Here is a 17,178-nt window from a genome sequence, read left to right as displayed (position 1 = left end):
AGAGGCGGGATTTCGGGCGGCAGTTCGGAGAGGCCGATAAAGGCCAGCTGGTGCAGCTGCAGCGGGGAGAGAAGGCAAAAAAGAAATCGAAAGAAATCGAAAGGTGACGTCACAGCCAAGGGGGTAAGTGATTGGCTGGTGATTGGTAAGTAGTTTTTCTTTTTCTTTTATCAGTAAGTAACCTTTAGCACTGTTGCCAAATTAAGTGTATCTAAGGGTTAAGTCATGGCAGGAGAGCTTGGACACGTGTTATGCTCCTCCTGTACTATGTGGGAACTCAGGGACGCTTACGGTGTCCCTGACGACTACGTGTGCGGGAAGTGTATCCGCCTGCAGATCCTAACAGAGCGCATTGCAGCACTGGAGCTGCGGGTGGATTCACTCTGGAGTATCCACGATGCTGACAATGACGTGAATAGCACGTTTAGCGAGTTGGTCTTACCGCAGGAAAAGGGTACACAGCCAGATAGGGAATGGAAGACCAACAGGAAGAGCAGTGCAAGGAAGGTAGTGCAGGGGTCCCCTGCGGCCCATCCCCCTGCAAAACACCGCTTTGGGTACTGTTGGGGGGGATGACTCATCAGGGGAGAGCAGCAGCAGCCAAGTTCATGGTAACGTGGGTGGCTCTGCTGCACAGGAGGGCAGGAAAAAGAGCGGGAGAGCGATAGTGATAGGGGATGCAATTGTAAGGGGAATAGATAGGCGTTTCTGCAGCCGCAACCGAGACTCCAGGGTGGTATGTTGCCTCCCTGGTGCAAGGGTCAAGGATGTCTTGGAGCAGGTGCAGGACATTCTAAAAGGGGAGGGTGAACAGCCAGTTGTTGTGGTACATATAGGTACCAACGATATCGGTAAAAAATGGGATGAGGTCCTACGAGACGAATTTCGGGAGCTAGGAGTTAAATTAAAAAGTAGGACCTCAAAAGTAGTAATCTCAGGATTGCTACCAGTGCCACGTGCTAGTCAGAGTAGGAATCGCAGGATAGCTCAGATGAATACGTGGCTTGAGCAGTGGTGCAGAAGGGAGGGATTCAAATTCCTGGGGCATTGGAACCGGTTCTGGGGGAGGTGGGACCAGTACAAACCGGACGGTCTGCACCTAGGCAGGACCAGAACCAATGTCCTCGGGGGAGTGTTTGCTAGTGTTGTTGGGGAGGAGTTAAACTAATATGGCAGGGGGATGGGAACCTATGCAGGGAGACAGAGGGAAACAAAATGGAGACAGAAGCAAAAGATAGAAGGGAGAATAGTAAAAGTGGAGGGCAGAGAAACCCAAGGCAAAAAACAAAAAGGGCCACTTTACAGCAAAATTCTAAAGGGTTAAAAAGGAAAGCCTGAAGGCTCTGTGCCTCAATGCGAGGAGTATTCGGAATAAGGTGGACGAATTAACTGCGCAGATAACAGTTAACGGATACGATGTGATTGGCATCACGGAGACATGGCTCCAGGGTGACCAAGGCTGGGAACGCAACATCCAAGGTTATTCAACATTTAGGAAGGATAGACAGAAAGGAAAAGGAGGTGGGGTGGCGTTGCTGGTTCAAGAGGAAATTAATGCAATTGTAAGAAAGGACATTAGCTTGGATGATGTGGAATCAGTATGGGTGGAGCTACTGAATACCAAAGGGCAGAAAACGCTAGTGGGAGTTGTGTACAGGCCACCAAATAGTAGTAGTGAGGTTGGGGACAGCATCAAACAAGAAATAAGGGATGTGTGCAATAGAGGTACAGCAGTAATCATGGGCGACTTTAATCTACATATTGATTGGGCTAACCTAACTGGTAGCAATGCGGTGGAGGAGGATTTCCTGGAGTGTATTAGGGATGGTTTTCTCGACCAATATGTCGAGGAACCAACCAGAGAGCTGGCCATCCCAGACTGGGTGATGTGTAATGAGAAGGGACTAATTAGCAATTTTGTTGTGCGAGGCCCCTTCGAGAAGAGTGACCATAATATGGTAGAATTCTTTATTAAGATGGAGAGTGACAAAGTTAATTCAGAAACTAGGGTCTTGAACTTAAGGAAAGGTAACTTTGATGGTATGAGGCACGAATTAGCTAGAATAGACTGGCAAATGATACTTAAAGGATTGACGGTGGATAGACAATGGCAAACCTTTAAAGATCATATGGACGAACTTCAACAATTGTATATCCCTGTCTGGCGTAAAAATAAAACGGGGAAGGTGGCTCAACCGTGGCTAACAAAGGAAATTAAGGATAGTATTAAATCCAAGGAAGAGGCATACAAATTAGTCAGAAAAAGCAGCAAACCAGAGGACTGGGAGAAATTTAGAATTCAGCAGAGGAGGACAAAGGGTTTAATTAAGAGGGGGAAAATAGAGTGCGAGAGGAAGCTTGCCAGAAACATAAAAACTGACTGCAAAAGCTTCGATAAATATGTGAAGAGAAAAAGATTAGTGAAGACAAACTTAGGTCCCTTGCAGTCGGATTCGGGTGAATTTATAATGGGGAACAAAGAAATGGCAGACCAATTGAACAAGTACTTTGGTTCTGTCTTCACAAAGGAAGACACAAATAACCTTCCGGGGACCGAGGGTCTAGTAAGAAGGAGGAACTGAAGGAAATCCTTATTAGGCGGGAAATTGTGTTGGGGAAATTGACAGGATTGAAGGCCGATAAATCCCCAGGACCTGATAGTCTACATCCCAAAGTACTGAAGGAAGTGGCCCTAGAAATAGTGGATACATTGGTGATAATTTTCCAGCAGTCTATCGACTCTGGATCAGTTCCTATGGACTGGAGGGTTGCTAATGTAACACCACTTTTTTAAAAAGGAGGAAGAGAGAAAGCGGGTAATTATAGACTGGTTAGCCTGACATCAGTAGTGGGGAAAATGTTGGAATCAATCATTAAGGATGAAATAGCAGCGCATTTGGAAAGCAGTGATAGGATTGGTCCAAGTCAGCATGGATTTATGAAAGGGAAATCATGCTTGACAAATCTTCTGGAATTTTTTGAGGGTGTAACTAGTAGAGTGGACAAGGGAGAACCAGTGGATGTGATGTATTTGGACTTTCAAAAGGCTTTTGACAAGGTCCCACACAAGAGATTGGTGTGCAAAATCAAAGCACATGGTATTGGGGGTAATGTACTGATGTGGATAGAGAACTGGTTGGCAGACAGGAAGCAGAGAGTCAGGATAAATGGGTCCTTTTCAGAATGGCAGGCAGTGACTAGTGGGGTGCTGCAGGGCTCAGTGCTGGGACCCCAGCTCTTTACAATATATATTCATGATTTAGATGATGGAATTGAGTGTAATATCTCCAAGTTTGCAGATGACACGAAACTGGTTGGCGGTGTAAGCTGTGAGGAGGACGCTAAGAGGCTGCAGGGTGACTTGGACAGGTTAGGTGAGTGGGCAAATGCATGGCAGATGCAGTACAATGTGGATAAATGTGAGGTTATCCACTTTGGGGGCAAAAACACGAAGGCAGAATATTATCTGAATGGCGGCAGATTAGGAAAGGGGGAGGTGCAGCGAGACCTGGGTGTCATGATTCATCAGTCCTTGAAAGTTGGCATGCAGGTACAGCAGGCGGTGAAGGCGGCAAATGGTATGTTGGCCTTCATAGCTAGGGGATTTGAGTATAGGAGCAGGGAAGTCTTACTGCAGTTGTACAGGGCCTTGGTGAGGCCTCACCTGGAATATTGTGTTCAGTTTTGGTTTCTTAATCTGAGGAAGGACGTTCTTGCTCTTGAGGGAGTGCAGCGAAGGTTCACCAGACTGATTCCAGAGACGGCTGGACTGACATATGAGGAGAGACTGGATCAACTGGGCCTTTATACACTGGAGTTTAGAAGGATGAGAGGGGATCTCATAGAAACATATAAAATTCTGATGGGACTGGACAGGTTAGATGCGGGAAGAATGTTCCTGATGTTGGGGAAGTCCAGAATCAGGGGACATATTCTTAGGATAAGGAGTAGGCCATTTAGGACTGAGATGAGGAGAAACTTCTTCACTCAGAGAGTTGTTAACCTGTGGAATTCCCTGCCGCAGAGAGTTGTTGATGCCAGTTCATTGGATATATTCAAGAGGGAGTTAGATATGGCCCTTACGGCTAAAGGGATCAAGGGGTATGAAGAGAAAGCAGGAAAGGGGTACTGAAGGAATGATCAGCCATGATCTTATTGAATGATGGTGCAGGCTCGAAGGGCCGAATGGCCTATTCCTGCACCTATTTTCTGTGCTTCTATGTTACCCCTTGACGCCTTTTGTTTCTAGAAATCTATCTATCTCCCTCTTAAATATATTCCGTGACTTGGCCTCCACAGCCTTCTGTGGTAGAGAATTCCACAGGTTCACCGCCCTCTGATTGAAGAAATTTCTCCTCATCTCAGTCCTAAATTTCCTATCCCGTATCCTGAGACTGTGACCTCTTGTTCTAGCCTTCCCAGCCAAGCAAAACATCCTCCCGCATCCAGTCTGTCCAACCCCGTCAGAATTTTATACGTTTCAATGAGATCCCCTCTCAGTATATGTTGTGTATATGTTGTGATGCACAAGGCCTTGCAGTTGTGTGGGGCAGGCTGGATGGACCAGAGTATCTTTACCTGTCCGTCATTGTTTGTATGTCGCTATGGCCATTCATTCTGTCCCTACCAAGCATCAGCCCAGGGGCACCCACCTATGGACAGGCGAGGGTGAGTAATTAGTGAACATAAAGGGGAGCACACAGGGTGATGCACTGGAGGAGTTGGAGGTGCAAGGTGAGGAGGCAGTCATTGCTGGCCAGAAGGTCAGGCAACATCAGTCCTCGGGAGCTAGGGGAGCACGCCCCCAGATCTATCAAGGCCTCTTAAGCATGCTGGGGTAAGACGTCAACAGCCCTCGAGTACCTTGCTCAAGTGCCTACTGTACACTTGTGAGCCTGGAGAGTAAGTACCAACAGGCTATTCAGCTATGGAAGTTAGCACAGTTTAACCTGCTCCTTTGCTCATTTCCAGCGGTGGTCACTGGGTAGCGATCAGGGTTGGGAACTCGGTTGATTTTCTTTCCCTCCCCCCAAGCCAAGAGGCATGAAGGCTGATCGTAGCAATTCAACTGCTGCCTTGGCAGAGATCACTTAACTCAGCACTGAGCAGCAATCAAACCCGGGACATTCTGCTCCGTATAGTTCAGTATTACACCAGATGGCGCCCTTACTCCCTAAGTCACGAGTCATATGGACACTTTTGAAACACTGCTAGATATGGAAAATGCAGCACGATAAGCGGAATCATTTATTTTATCTGTAGATTTTTTTTTTAAGTTGCAAAATTACTGACTATAGAAAAACAGTGCAACTCCAATGATCTGGAACGATGCTTAATAATCTGGAGTGCTGTGCCAGTCATAACTTTCAAACTGGGAGAACATTTCAGCGCTATGGGGAAAGAGCGGGGGCGGGGTTGGGGGGCAGTGGGACTAGTTGGATAGCTCAATCAAAGAGCTGGCACAGGCATGATGGGCCAAATGGCCTCCTTCTGAGCTGTAAGAGTCTTTAATTCTCCCAGTCAGGAACGCAGTCCATTTGAAAAAGGGGAAGAACCATCAGTTTAGCAACAGAACGTCAGCTGTATATATTCAGGGTTATGAAATGTCAAAAGTAAATTTTACTTAGACACAAAAGTGGGCAGATTTACTCAGGCTGCGCTCTGTTGGAAGTGTGGTGGAGCAGAACCTCTGGATGCCAGATTGGTTCAGGGTAGGCCTTGTCCCAAAACCTGTGGTGGGGGGAGGGGGCGCGGAGGGGGCATCATCACCATTAACAGCATTCCTCGGGCATTTGCCCAGCAGAGGGGCAAGAAAATCAAAGAGCCTTGACACAAGAACATAAGAAATAGGAGCAGGAGGAGGCCCCTCGAGCCTGCTTCGCCATTCAATAAGATCATGGCTGATCTTTGCCCTCCACTCCACTTTCCCGCCCGATCCCCATATCCCATAGTGTCCAAAAATCTATCGATCCCAGTCTTGAATATACTCAACTATTAAACATGCTACACGAGGGGTATGGGCACTGTAGCCCAAAGATAAAAATGTTTCCATTCAAAAGCACCTCCATGGCACTGTTGCCACTTTGCAAATAGCAATCGACAGCTCTGACATTGATTGGCACGGAGAAACCGGCATTAAACCCCGCCCACCCACCCCATATTGGTATAGTAAGTATGCCCGCTTCACTCGGAATACTTTAAGTTGTCCGCAGTAAAGGCGGAACTGATGGGCATTTCTGGCGGGAATGTCATCCCACCAGCCCTGCCTCTATCAATGATGTCACTTTGGGAGGGGGCAGGAGCAAGCAGCACTCGCCCCTTCCCGTCAGAATCTTCGAACGTTGGCAGAAGGGGGCAGACACTCAGTGGAACTGGACCCTGCCCCATATTTCTGCCCCTCGACTTAAGTCTTTGGTTCTGGTTTCCCAGGCCCAGGAATTTGAGGGCCAATTTGTTTATATTTGTTTCCGAGTCTAACAATTGCTCCATGCTATACACCACCTGCAGGTGAGACAGCAGATAGGCAACCTGCTTCTAAGCCTATGGCAATATCACTATTAATGGTGCAAGAGGTGCCAAAGGTGGCTCTCCATCCATTTACCTATCGGAAAGCACCTGGTACTTTGGTAGCTCCCTATGGTGGTCTAGCTAGGACTGGAAGCTCAGTATGTGGAGAATCACGAGCTTATATCTTACTGCTTTATGACACAACACTGCCCATGTAGGGTCGCCAACTCTGGCTAGACGTATTCCTGGAGGTTTCATCACATGACCTCCCGGCTCCAACTGCCCCGCCCAGTCAAACAGCCTGTTTTCCTCCCCATCTCCAATATTTTTATAACTAATAAATGAAAGGGTTTAAAGAAAATGAGAGAAAAAACACAATTTCTTTTGAACGCACCAATGATTTTTCTCTTGGCTTGCTCATAGCAGCATCCAGGAGATTAACCTTTAATTCCTGGAGACTCCAGGGTAATCCTGGACGGTTGGCAACCCTAACTCAATAACTTCCTTCTTCTACAGGCGTGGTGTTTCTTAATTGCTACTTTTTGGGGACTTTCTGCCATTTTGAAACCTAGGTGGCTTCATGGCTTAGCCATTCAACTAGTTTTCTGAATTAAAAAAAAATATTTTCATAATTTAGACGGTGTAATGTATGCACCGGTGAGCATGCTCACAGGTTGGTTGAGCTGTTGAGTTGGGAGGGGCTTAGCCAGTCACGTGATGTTCACAAGACTCAATAAAACCCCAGCCAGTTGGGTTCGGGGGATCCACGATGAGGCAGGTGGTTGTGAGTCTGGTGGATGAACTGGTAATGTGTCGTGTGATTGTTAAACCTTTGCTAATAAACCAACTAGTTCTTAATAGCAATGTGTTGCTATGAATTCTTAAGCATAGAACCCATGAAGCAAATACATTACAGACGGTAAATAATTTGCTTCAAATTGTTACAAAAATGCCAAGGCCTTGTGTCCCCAGTGATACCAAACGACTTTGCACACAGACAACCCAGGTCAAGGCCTACCTCCAAACCCATCTTGATTGATGTCCCCAATGTTAGCCACAGCCAGTCCAAACAAGGAGTCTTTGGTCCCATTCAGCCGGACACTCTTCGTTCTGTTCCACTTGCCGGCCTGGTTAATGTAGACGTAGACGGCACCACCAATTTCTTCCTTTCGTTCAAAAAAGTAAGGCGCACCAACCACAAGGTCCATCCACCTGCACAACCAGGTCAACAGAATTGTAGTCATGTGGTGAAAGGTGTGTACAAGTCTGATCGATGGAAAATCCAAATGCAGCAACCGTCACTGAGGCTAGCTAAGCGTACGTCATCATATTAAGTCCTTGATTTATTGTTAATTGTTAAAGAATTACATCAAAATTACAACGTGGAACCAGTCCATGTCGGTGCTTATCCTCCACTCAATCAGTAGTTCTAATCCCGTGATCCCATCCTGTTCACATATCCTGTTATTTCCTTTTCCCTCAACCCCCTCTCTAACCTACCCTTAAATGTTGACATGGTCTCTGTTTCAATCACTAACTCGGGTCGTGCATTCTACAGCCTCACAACCCTCTGTGTAACACAGTTTCTCCTGCTCTCGGTCCTAAATTTCTTACATTTAATCTTCTATCTATGTCCCCTCATTCTCGACCCTCAATCACTGGACACAGCCTGTTTTTATCGACTTTGTCCCATCCTTTCACAATTTTAAACACCTCTATCAAACCATCCTCTTTGTTCTAATGAAACCAGCGCCAATTTTTCAAGTCTTTCTTTATACTGTGTTTCCTTTTCCCAGGCAGCATTTGAATGCGCGCGGCACGAAGTTCCTTTTCAAGGATTATTCGCTGCCACAGGGGGCATTTTTTTAAATCATCTTTTTAAAAATTCTATTCTTTACGTGGCACATAACATCCAGCTACTCTGAGGCACATGTGACTGCACTCACTGGTGTAATGTATGCACCAGTGAGCATGCTCACAGGTTTGTGAAGCTGTTGCTCACCCCCGGGAACAGAATTTGAATTTAATTTGGCAAAGTTCCCAGTTAATTTGTGGGTTCCAGTGCCCTTACAAAAAGGGGACACTTGATTTAAAGTTTAGTTTAAAATAGTTGTGGAGCTGTTGAACTGTGAGTGGCTTAGCCAGTCATGTGATGGTCACAAGACTCAATAAAACCCCGGTTAATTGAGTTCAGGTTCCCCACAATGAGGTGTGCAGTTGTGAGCCTGGTGGATGAACTGGTAGGGTTCAGTTTGATTGTTAAACCTTTGCTCATAAACCAGCTAGTTCTTCACAACAGATGTGTAGCTGTGAATTCTTAAGCAATGAACCCATGAAGCAAATACACTACAAGTGGGATGGATATTGCTTTAGTGCTGCTAATGGGCAACACTGGTGTCTGGCTGCCATTTTAACCCTGCCAGCGCCGTTCCCACCAAACGGGTGGAGTTAAAATCGGGGCTAAAGACATTGGAGATGTTCAAAATGCCAGACTTGGCGAATCAGCGTACTGGACGGATGAGATGTCTGACCTTCTGTCATCCTAGACTGCCCATATATTTGATCTGACTGTGGTAGAATCATCTCACACCCCATTTATGATAACAGCCCACAGCACAATATGTTGCCAACGCCTTTCAAGCTCCCACCCCAGGGTTTATAAGCGCTCTCCCAATTCATTTCATACTGGATTTAACGCCAAGGTCCTAAACAAACAAACAACTTGCATTTATACAGCGCCTTTAATGCAGCCAAACGTCCTGAGGCGCTTCACAGGAGTGTCATCAATAAAACAAATGTGACACCGAGCCACAGGAGGAGATGTCAGGACAGGTGACCAAAGGCTTGGTCAAAGGGGTAGGTTTTAAGGAGCATCTTAAAGGAGCGAGAGGTAGAGGGGCAGAGAGGTTTCGGGAAGGAGTTCCAGAGCTAAGGGCCCAGGCAGATGAAGGAACGGCCGTCAAAGGTGGGGCGATGAAAATCGAGGATGCACAAGCGGCCAGAATTGGAGGGGCGCAGAGTTCTCGAAGGCGTGTACAGCTAAAGCGTCGCTTAAGGCACCATTGAGTGGGAGGCAAAATGCTCAACGGATTTCATCTTACCCGTCGCTGTTGAGGTCAACGGTGGCAACAGCGTAGCCGTACGACGATCCCAGCTCCTCCCCCCACAGGATGTATTCTGGTGCCAGTCTGTTGACGCCTTCTTTCCTCAGGATCACCACCGCGCCCGTGTGGTTGGCTCGCGGTGCGCCAGAGACCACGCTCAGCTCGTTCCGCCGAGTCAGCCCTTTACCTGAATCTACAGAGAATCCTGAAAGGAGTACAGGCGGTTAAAACAACGCTGGTTTATGGAGCTGGTGGCACGGTTAGCGTGCAAGGAATTTTAGAAACAGAGAACATAAGGACTCATGCATTGGTGGGAGTGGGAGGGGGAGTACATTGTTTTAATAACCCTTGGTTAGGCATCCATCAGGACGTGTGTGTAAATCAAGTTGCGTTGAATGGTGCAGAACCTATCGGGCATGTAATTGGTTACCTGAGCCAGCACATTGAGGTTAGTACCACAGATATCAGAGTACAAAAGGACATTGGGCTAAAACATTGAGTTTAAAGCAGGTCATGGCTGTTGTACCCCAATCTTTGCCGTAAAGGAGGTTGTTCTTGAATTCCTGTATTGGTCATTTTCGGTCGACTTGGTTCCTACGGCAACCAGAACAGGCTTCGCCTTTCAACCCTTCCGCCCCCAAAACAAAATCTGTAATAGTGACTGTGCGTCACTGCTGGGGGATAGCGTGTGCTGTGTGGGGACTTAGATCTGCCGGAACACCAGTGTCTACAATCCAGGTTTCAGATCTCTTTAAATAAATTTGTTTTAAACAAATTCTGATTTAAAAAGTAACACTCAAACACAATTGGACGTCCGACACCAAGCCCAAATTACATTGTTGTGTCTGCCACTGCATTAAAACATTCTAACATGTCCTGTATGTTTACCAATGCGCTTTTAACAGTAGCCCTGTATTCAAAGGTATGGAATTCAGTCATCCACAGGCTGCAGTGTGGTACATGGTCAGCACCCCACCCTTGATCACAATGAGGCGCTGTCGGGACAAGGAGACCAACCGCGCAAACTCAATGTGGTCAACAACAAGTGTTTAAATGGCCTCATTTTCTTCTCATTCATGCGGTGCATAGGAGGGATGATCAGATCCCATGTTACTGTGCAAGAGTTTCACCCTGTCCTCATCAGGCTCTCATCAATCATAGAATCGTACAGCACAGAAGGAGGCCATTCGGCCCATCATGCCTGTGCCAGCTCTGTGAAAGAGCGATCCAACTAGTCCCACGCCCCAGCTCTTTCCCCTGCTCACTTACAGTGCTGCAGTTTACAGTAGAGTGGTAATCTGTCCTTGAGTTGGATAATGTGTTTGACCCAATTCTTTTTATGAGCAAGGAGGTGTGCATTATTAGCCAAAAGCACTTCACAAAATGTAAAACAAAATAGAAGGCTTAGTGGATAAGGTCTGTGTCGTTAGTCCTTGTGTAGTAGTGAGCCAATCCCCCTACCCTACTGGACTGTGTCTGATTTTAAATCCCCTCTCTCTGTATCAACCCTGCTTTACCATGTCTAATTTTAAATCCCCTCTCTCAGTATCAACCCTGCTTTACCATGTCTAATTTTAAATCCCCTCTCTCTGTATCTACCCTGCTTTACCATGTCTAATTTTAAATCCCCTCTCTCAGTATCAACCCTGCTTTACCATGTCTAATTTTAAATCCCCTCTCTCTGTATCTACCCTGCTTTACCATGTCTAATTTTAAATCCCCTCTCCCTGTATCTACCATGCTTTACCATGTCTAATTTTAAATCCCCTCTCTCTGTATCTACCCTGCTGGCCTGTGTCTGATTTTAAATCCCCTCTCTCTGTATCTACCCTGCTTTACCATGTCTAATTTTAAATCCCCTCTCCCTGTATCTACCATGCTTTACCATGTCTAATTTTAAATCCCCTCTCCCTGTATCTACCATGCTTTACCATGTCTAATTTTAAATCCCCTCTCTCTGTATCTACCCTGCTTTACCATGTCTAATTTTAAATCCCCTCTCCCTGTATCTACCATGCTTTACCATGTCTAATTTTAAATCCCCTCTCTCTGTATCTACCCTGCTGGCCTGTGTCTGATTTTAAGGTGCCGAAATTGCCCCTTTTTATGGCCCTGCTTGACCCTCCGAGGGCTATTTCGCCTTTTCGCCAAGGGGAGAGTGGCGTCAGCGCCTCTGGGGAAATTGCCCCACAGATTTGGGGGGCAATGTACAGGTAGCGCCGAGCCCCGCAATTAGCGTCCCGGGCCGGCGCGCAACAGCCGATGATGTCATCGCCGTGCGTGCCGACCCCTCAGCGCCCGGCGCCGACCTCTTTGCGCCTCACGGGGGGGCGAAGCTGGCGGATACCCACCGCCGGGGCGCCCCTTTATTTTGTCGGCCTACTCGTGTGTCGGCCCGACAATGGTGGCTCTCGCATCGACCGGGCCGCCATCACGCAACGCGGCACTTCCTTTTGGTTGCTGGGCCGCTGGCCCGGTCAAGGGCCCCCCCTGGTGGTATCTGCGTAGCGCCTGCCTCCTCAGTGCGGCGCTGGACGCATCGTGGCGCTGCCACCCCGGCAGCCACCCTCCAACGAGCCGGATCGCCGGAGACGGTGCTCCTCCTCTTTTCAAGGCGCATGGCCCAATTCCGTGTCGGGGGCGGGACTTCTAGGCCAGGCGCTAAAAGTCCCGCCCCCGGAAGGTTAGCGCCCCCAAGCGGGACGAGGGGCAATTTCGGCTCGTAAATCCCCTCTCTCTGTACCTACCCCACTGGGCTGTGTCTGATTTTAGTCCAGTAGGAGGGGCCTGGACTAAAGTCAGGAACTGGGAGATTTTACAACCACAGCGCTGTGGGCGGGGAGCAGAGCAAGAGCTGACAGCAGTGAACTGGAGCGAGGCCCATGTCTGTGGCGAGATTGTGGCCTGGAACCTGGGATTTGCGTATGAGAAGATCTCCCAGCTTTTAGTCCTACACAGCAACATAAGTATGTACAAGAAACCTAAGTACATACAACAAGATCCAGTAACAACAGTAGGGGGTTCTTAAAGACATGCATGTACAGCATGTTTTCACCACTTGGGACTTGTCCAGAAGGTGTATGCGTAAGAACCAGAGTAACATCTGCACACTATAACTAACATAAAAATCAGGCACGGTAAATGGTCTAATAATGCACACCACCATAATCAATCAAAGAATCATAGAATATACAGCACAGAAGGAGGCCATTCGGCCCATCAAGTCTGTGACAGTTCTTTCGATTTTTTGTGTGTGTGTGCCTCAAGGTGATGGATGTTTTGTGCTGGGAAAGTACGTCTTTTCCATTTTAGATACTCAACACCAGCGTCAACCGCTCAGATCTGGTGCAGCACAGATAGTGTCAGATTCAAGCTGTCTCTGCATTTAACAAATGACATTCTCCAAATTCACACGTTTCAAAGCTGTGCGTTCGCACAATTTCATTTGAGACTCTTCAACTATGGAGAAAAAGAGGCAAACCCCGGGTGCCTTAACAGCATCCCCTACTTCCATCCGCCCAACCCCTCCGCCAGCCACCTTTGTGCCATCTCATAATAAGATTAGGGGTATTTTTGTGCTCGAGGCTCACATCCACCAGAAACTGGGTTCAGATTGCCCAAACCCATTTAACACAGGACACTTAAAAGCCAGCGAACTGAGGAGACGTCCATCTCATCACTTTGGACTGGATTCCAACCCAAATCCCTGGGGGAAAGGATAACGTCGGCACCAGTTCCCTCAGTCAAACACATTTCCAAGTCGTTAGTGATATCTTCTGTTTGTCAAGAGCTCGAGATTGGCTCATGACCTGCGGAATACTAAGTGTGGACATTATACCTTCCTTAAATGGAGGAACGCAGTGCGTAAAAGGTGGTCTGGTAGAGCGAGTGCCCCAACATGCCATGCCACGAACATGCGTGCCAAATTTTCTCATGCCCTTGACTCACCCTGAGGGTCAACGCGTGGCCAAAGGGCTACGATTCCCCCACTGACAAATAAATGGAAGCAGAATCAAACTAGGCCTCGAGAAGTGACACAACCCCCAGTTAGCAGGGCTCAAGGGTAGGTGATGGTCCGATTCAGTAGGGCAGCTTTGGAAGGACAAAGATCATAGGCTAGATTTTCGGTTGTCTCACGCCTCAGTTAGTGCCCAGAGGGGGCGTTAATGGGAGCATAAGAGGTTACCGACCGGGAGTGCAGCGTTTAGCGCCCTGACCGAAAATCCATTCGAGGCTCACCGGGGGCACAAACCATTAGCGCCCGGCTGCTGACGATCACTCCGATCCTGACGTGTTCCTGGTGCAACGCTCACACTTGCGCCCCGGCCGGTAAATTCGTTGCGGCCGCCTCATTGAGCGCCCGCCAATAACAACGTCTGGGATAACAGTGGGTCCGGGCTTGCAGAGTCGTTAACTGGCGGCTACTTAAAGGGACGAGGAAGCACTTCCCTGGGAGGTCACAGTCAGTGCAACGTTTACACACAGCACGGTGCGTGAGCCTCCCAGTTTACAGCGGCAGACAGATACAACAGCCCAGCTTGAGAACAAGTGGTTTTGAAAACTTTAATGGGTGCATTACTATGCTGCGCCTTTAAGACTCGGCTTTTCCTGGGATCTGATTCGGAGTTCCGCGCATGCGCAGTGGGTCCGCAAAATGTACCGACCAAACTTTTGTTATCGCTGCCCCCCCCCCAACCCCCACTCCAGCTCTGGTGTGCAACGGCTGGTTTATCACCCCCTGTCAGCTCTTCGACCGATTCTGATGAATTTTTGGGCGGGAGGCGCAAACGTTTTCGAAGCGTTAAAATTACCGCCCCGCCTGGATTAACACCACAACAGAGGCCCGACCCAATTTCTCCATGTATCATATGTGGCACAGCAGTCAGCGATGATGTGCACCAATGACTGAAGGCAACAAAGGGAAACCCACTTGAAGCCTGTCACAGTTTACAGGAGATGTGGTTATTGCAGAGAGGTGGAAGGGGAGGAGACAACGGCCAATGGCTTAAACATTTAACCATCCTGTCTGGTGCCGACACGCAACATTTTCTTTGGCTGAACGAGAAGTATGTGGTACAGCACCAACGCCGGATCCTGGGAACCAGTCACGTGGGGGAAAAAAAACACTTCAAGCAATTGTGGACGTGAAATGACCATAAATACAATCATGAAACACCTTCAATTCTCAGCGTTTATAACTGCTTATGTGTGAAGATGTGTGCCAAGCAAAGTAACAGTTAACAAACTGCCCGTTAAATTGAGTTTTTGAAATGAGGAATGAACGGTAAGCGATATCCCTTGTTCAGTTTAGACAGGTTATACCAAAGCAAAATATCCACTTTTCTGGGAGAGGGATTTAACATAAAATCTCCATTCTTTTAAGTTGCATACAAATCCAAGAAAGATTGTAAAAAGTACAGATGACTCACATGCAACATCTGTCACCTCCCTCGCCCTCGTGGTTTTAGCCGATGCTGAAGCCCTTGAAAGCAGTTTGACCATCCTTCTCTCCAACGCTTGCTGGGCAAATGCACAAGCCCGCAGTGGTCCTGAGCCATACAGACTAGGAAGCTCCCAGGTTCAAATCCCCCGTCTGCCCATCTCAGCCAGGCTGGCAATTGAGGTGCCGCAATTAGTCTCAGCCCCCCTGCCTAGGGGAGTGGGGAGGGGAAACTGGTCAGGGTTCCCACTCCTGGTTGTCCATGAGTGAACCTGCCATGCGGGCAGGATCATGGTGGAATAGCATTCCAACACTTGCAACCACTTGAGTGATATCAGATTGTGCCTGTGAAACTGCATCCTAGGAGGTGGGGGCAGGGTGGGGGAGCAGGTCGGGATTTGAATGAATTATTTCCTTTTAAAATAGCCAAGAAAGAAAGATTTGCATTTATATAGCGCCTTTTATGACCGCCGGACATCTCAAAGCGCTTTACAGCCAATGAAGTACTTTTGGAGTGTAGTCACTGTTGTAATGTGGGAAACGCAGCAGCCAACTTGCGCACAGCAAGCTCCCACAAACAGCAATGTGATAATGACCAAGATAATCTGTTTGTTATGTTGATTGAGGGATAAATATTGGCCAGGACACCAGGGATAACTCCCCTGCTCTTCTTCAAAATAGTGCCATGGGATCTTTTACATCCACCTGAGCGGGCAGACGGAGCCTCGGTTTATCGTCTCAACCTAAAGACGGCACCTCCGACAGTGCAACACTCCCTCAGCACTGCACTGGGAGTGTCAGCCTGGATTTATGTGCTCAAGTCCCTGGAGTGGGACTTGAACGCACAACCTTCTGACTCAGAGGCGAGGGTGCTACCCACTGAGCCACGGCTGACACACTTAAAGGACAAGGGATCATATCTGTTCAATTTTAAGCACTTGGTCCTCAGTGCATCCCAGGTATTTTGGTGTACTGGAGCACAGAGTGAGAGACCCAGCCTCGCCAGTTAAGTCCCTTACCCGACCCCCAGCACCTCTTCGGCGTTTCCACCGTCAGCAAGGTGCAGGGGAAGAATAAAGCTCGGTCACATGCAGAGGGTGAGATGTCGAGTCGGGTTGGTGTGAAAATCAGCTGGAGCTTCCCCATAGGAAGCACTTCAGCAACCTCCCACGTCACCATTTGTGAAGGCCTTGGAGACACTTGAATTCAGGTAAGGTGCGTCAGGAGTCTGGAAAATGGCAAGATGCAACCCCCCCACCCTCCCCTCAATTTTCTCCCCTTCCTTAAGGTGCTGACCTACATTAGGGTCCAGTTTTATACATGGCAGATGCCCTCTGATGCCTCACTCAAGTGGCCACTCTTTATAGCTGAGGCTTAGATGGTGCATGCTGGCCGTGACCATGGAGAGACATTTTAGCTGATCCTCCACCAGGAGTAGCAAGAGGCTGATTTCACCCCTCCTACCTGGCCCAGGAATGCTGAAGTCAATTGGAGCTCTTTTGTCACCACCCGAGCAAGGTCTACTAACTCAGGACTGACCAGGGATTGGATCTGGGACCCTTCTGGTGTACACAGCTTAGAACAACTGTGGGGCCCAGGGATAAAAAAAACAAGTTGAGATGGACTTCATAATCCACTCTTCCCAGACCTGTCTGGCTGAGTCCTGAAGGAAACGCCAGCACAGGCATCATGGTCGGACTGCGCAGAGGTGTAAGAAGACTAAGGGAAGGAGGAGCTCTTACAGAGAATAGTCAGTTGCGGAGAAGGGAGTGATTCCAATTTGGTTAATGGGGACAGGCAAGCCTACACTCAAACCAATAGGAAATGCAGCATAGAGGCATCTGCAGGGTCCAAAATATGTTGTCTCACCAATGTTCATTGTGGTACCAGAAATTGGAACTCAACTCGGGCAAACCAGACCCGCTTGGTGCAAAATGGCACCCGCCCAGGAGTAAATAAATGGTTCCCAGTTTGTAGAAGGGAAATAAAAGAAACTTGCATCTTTCCTGTCCTCAGGATGCTCCAAAGTGCTTCACAACCAATGAGTTACTTTGGAAATGTAGTCACTGTTGCTTTTTTTAGGCAACCGCCACAGGCAATTTGCGCACCGCAAGATCCGACACATTT

The 17,178-nt window shown here is 48.0% G+C and overlaps 1 protein-coding gene across 5 annotated transcripts in view; it reads right to left on the bottom strand.

The window, feature by feature from the left end:
* The window catches only part of LOC139240929 (integrin alpha-7-like), a 264,675-nt gene that overhangs the window by 69,618 nt on the left and 177,879 nt on the right, over positions 1–17,178 (bottom strand). For all 5 annotated transcript variants that reach the window (XM_070869466.1, XM_070869470.1, XM_070869468.1 and 2 more), the window contains 2 exons: positions 9,609–9,816; positions 7,526–7,719 (listed from right to left, as the gene is read on the bottom strand). In XM_070869466.1, the coding sequence (XP_070725567.1) occupies positions 7,526–7,719; positions 9,609–9,816 (402 nt within the window). The remainder of the gene's footprint in view (positions 1–7,525; positions 7,720–9,608; positions 9,817–17,178) is intronic.

The sequence above is a fragment of the Pristiophorus japonicus genome, chromosome X (assembly GCF_044704955.1).
Source record: "Pristiophorus japonicus isolate sPriJap1 chromosome X, sPriJap1.hap1, whole genome shotgun sequence".
NCBI classification, from domain to species: domain Eukaryota; kingdom Metazoa; phylum Chordata; class Chondrichthyes; family Pristiophoridae; genus Pristiophorus; species Pristiophorus japonicus.
The sequence above is the reverse complement of the archived record's forward strand: the minus strand, read 5'-3'. Positions and strand labels throughout refer to the sequence as shown.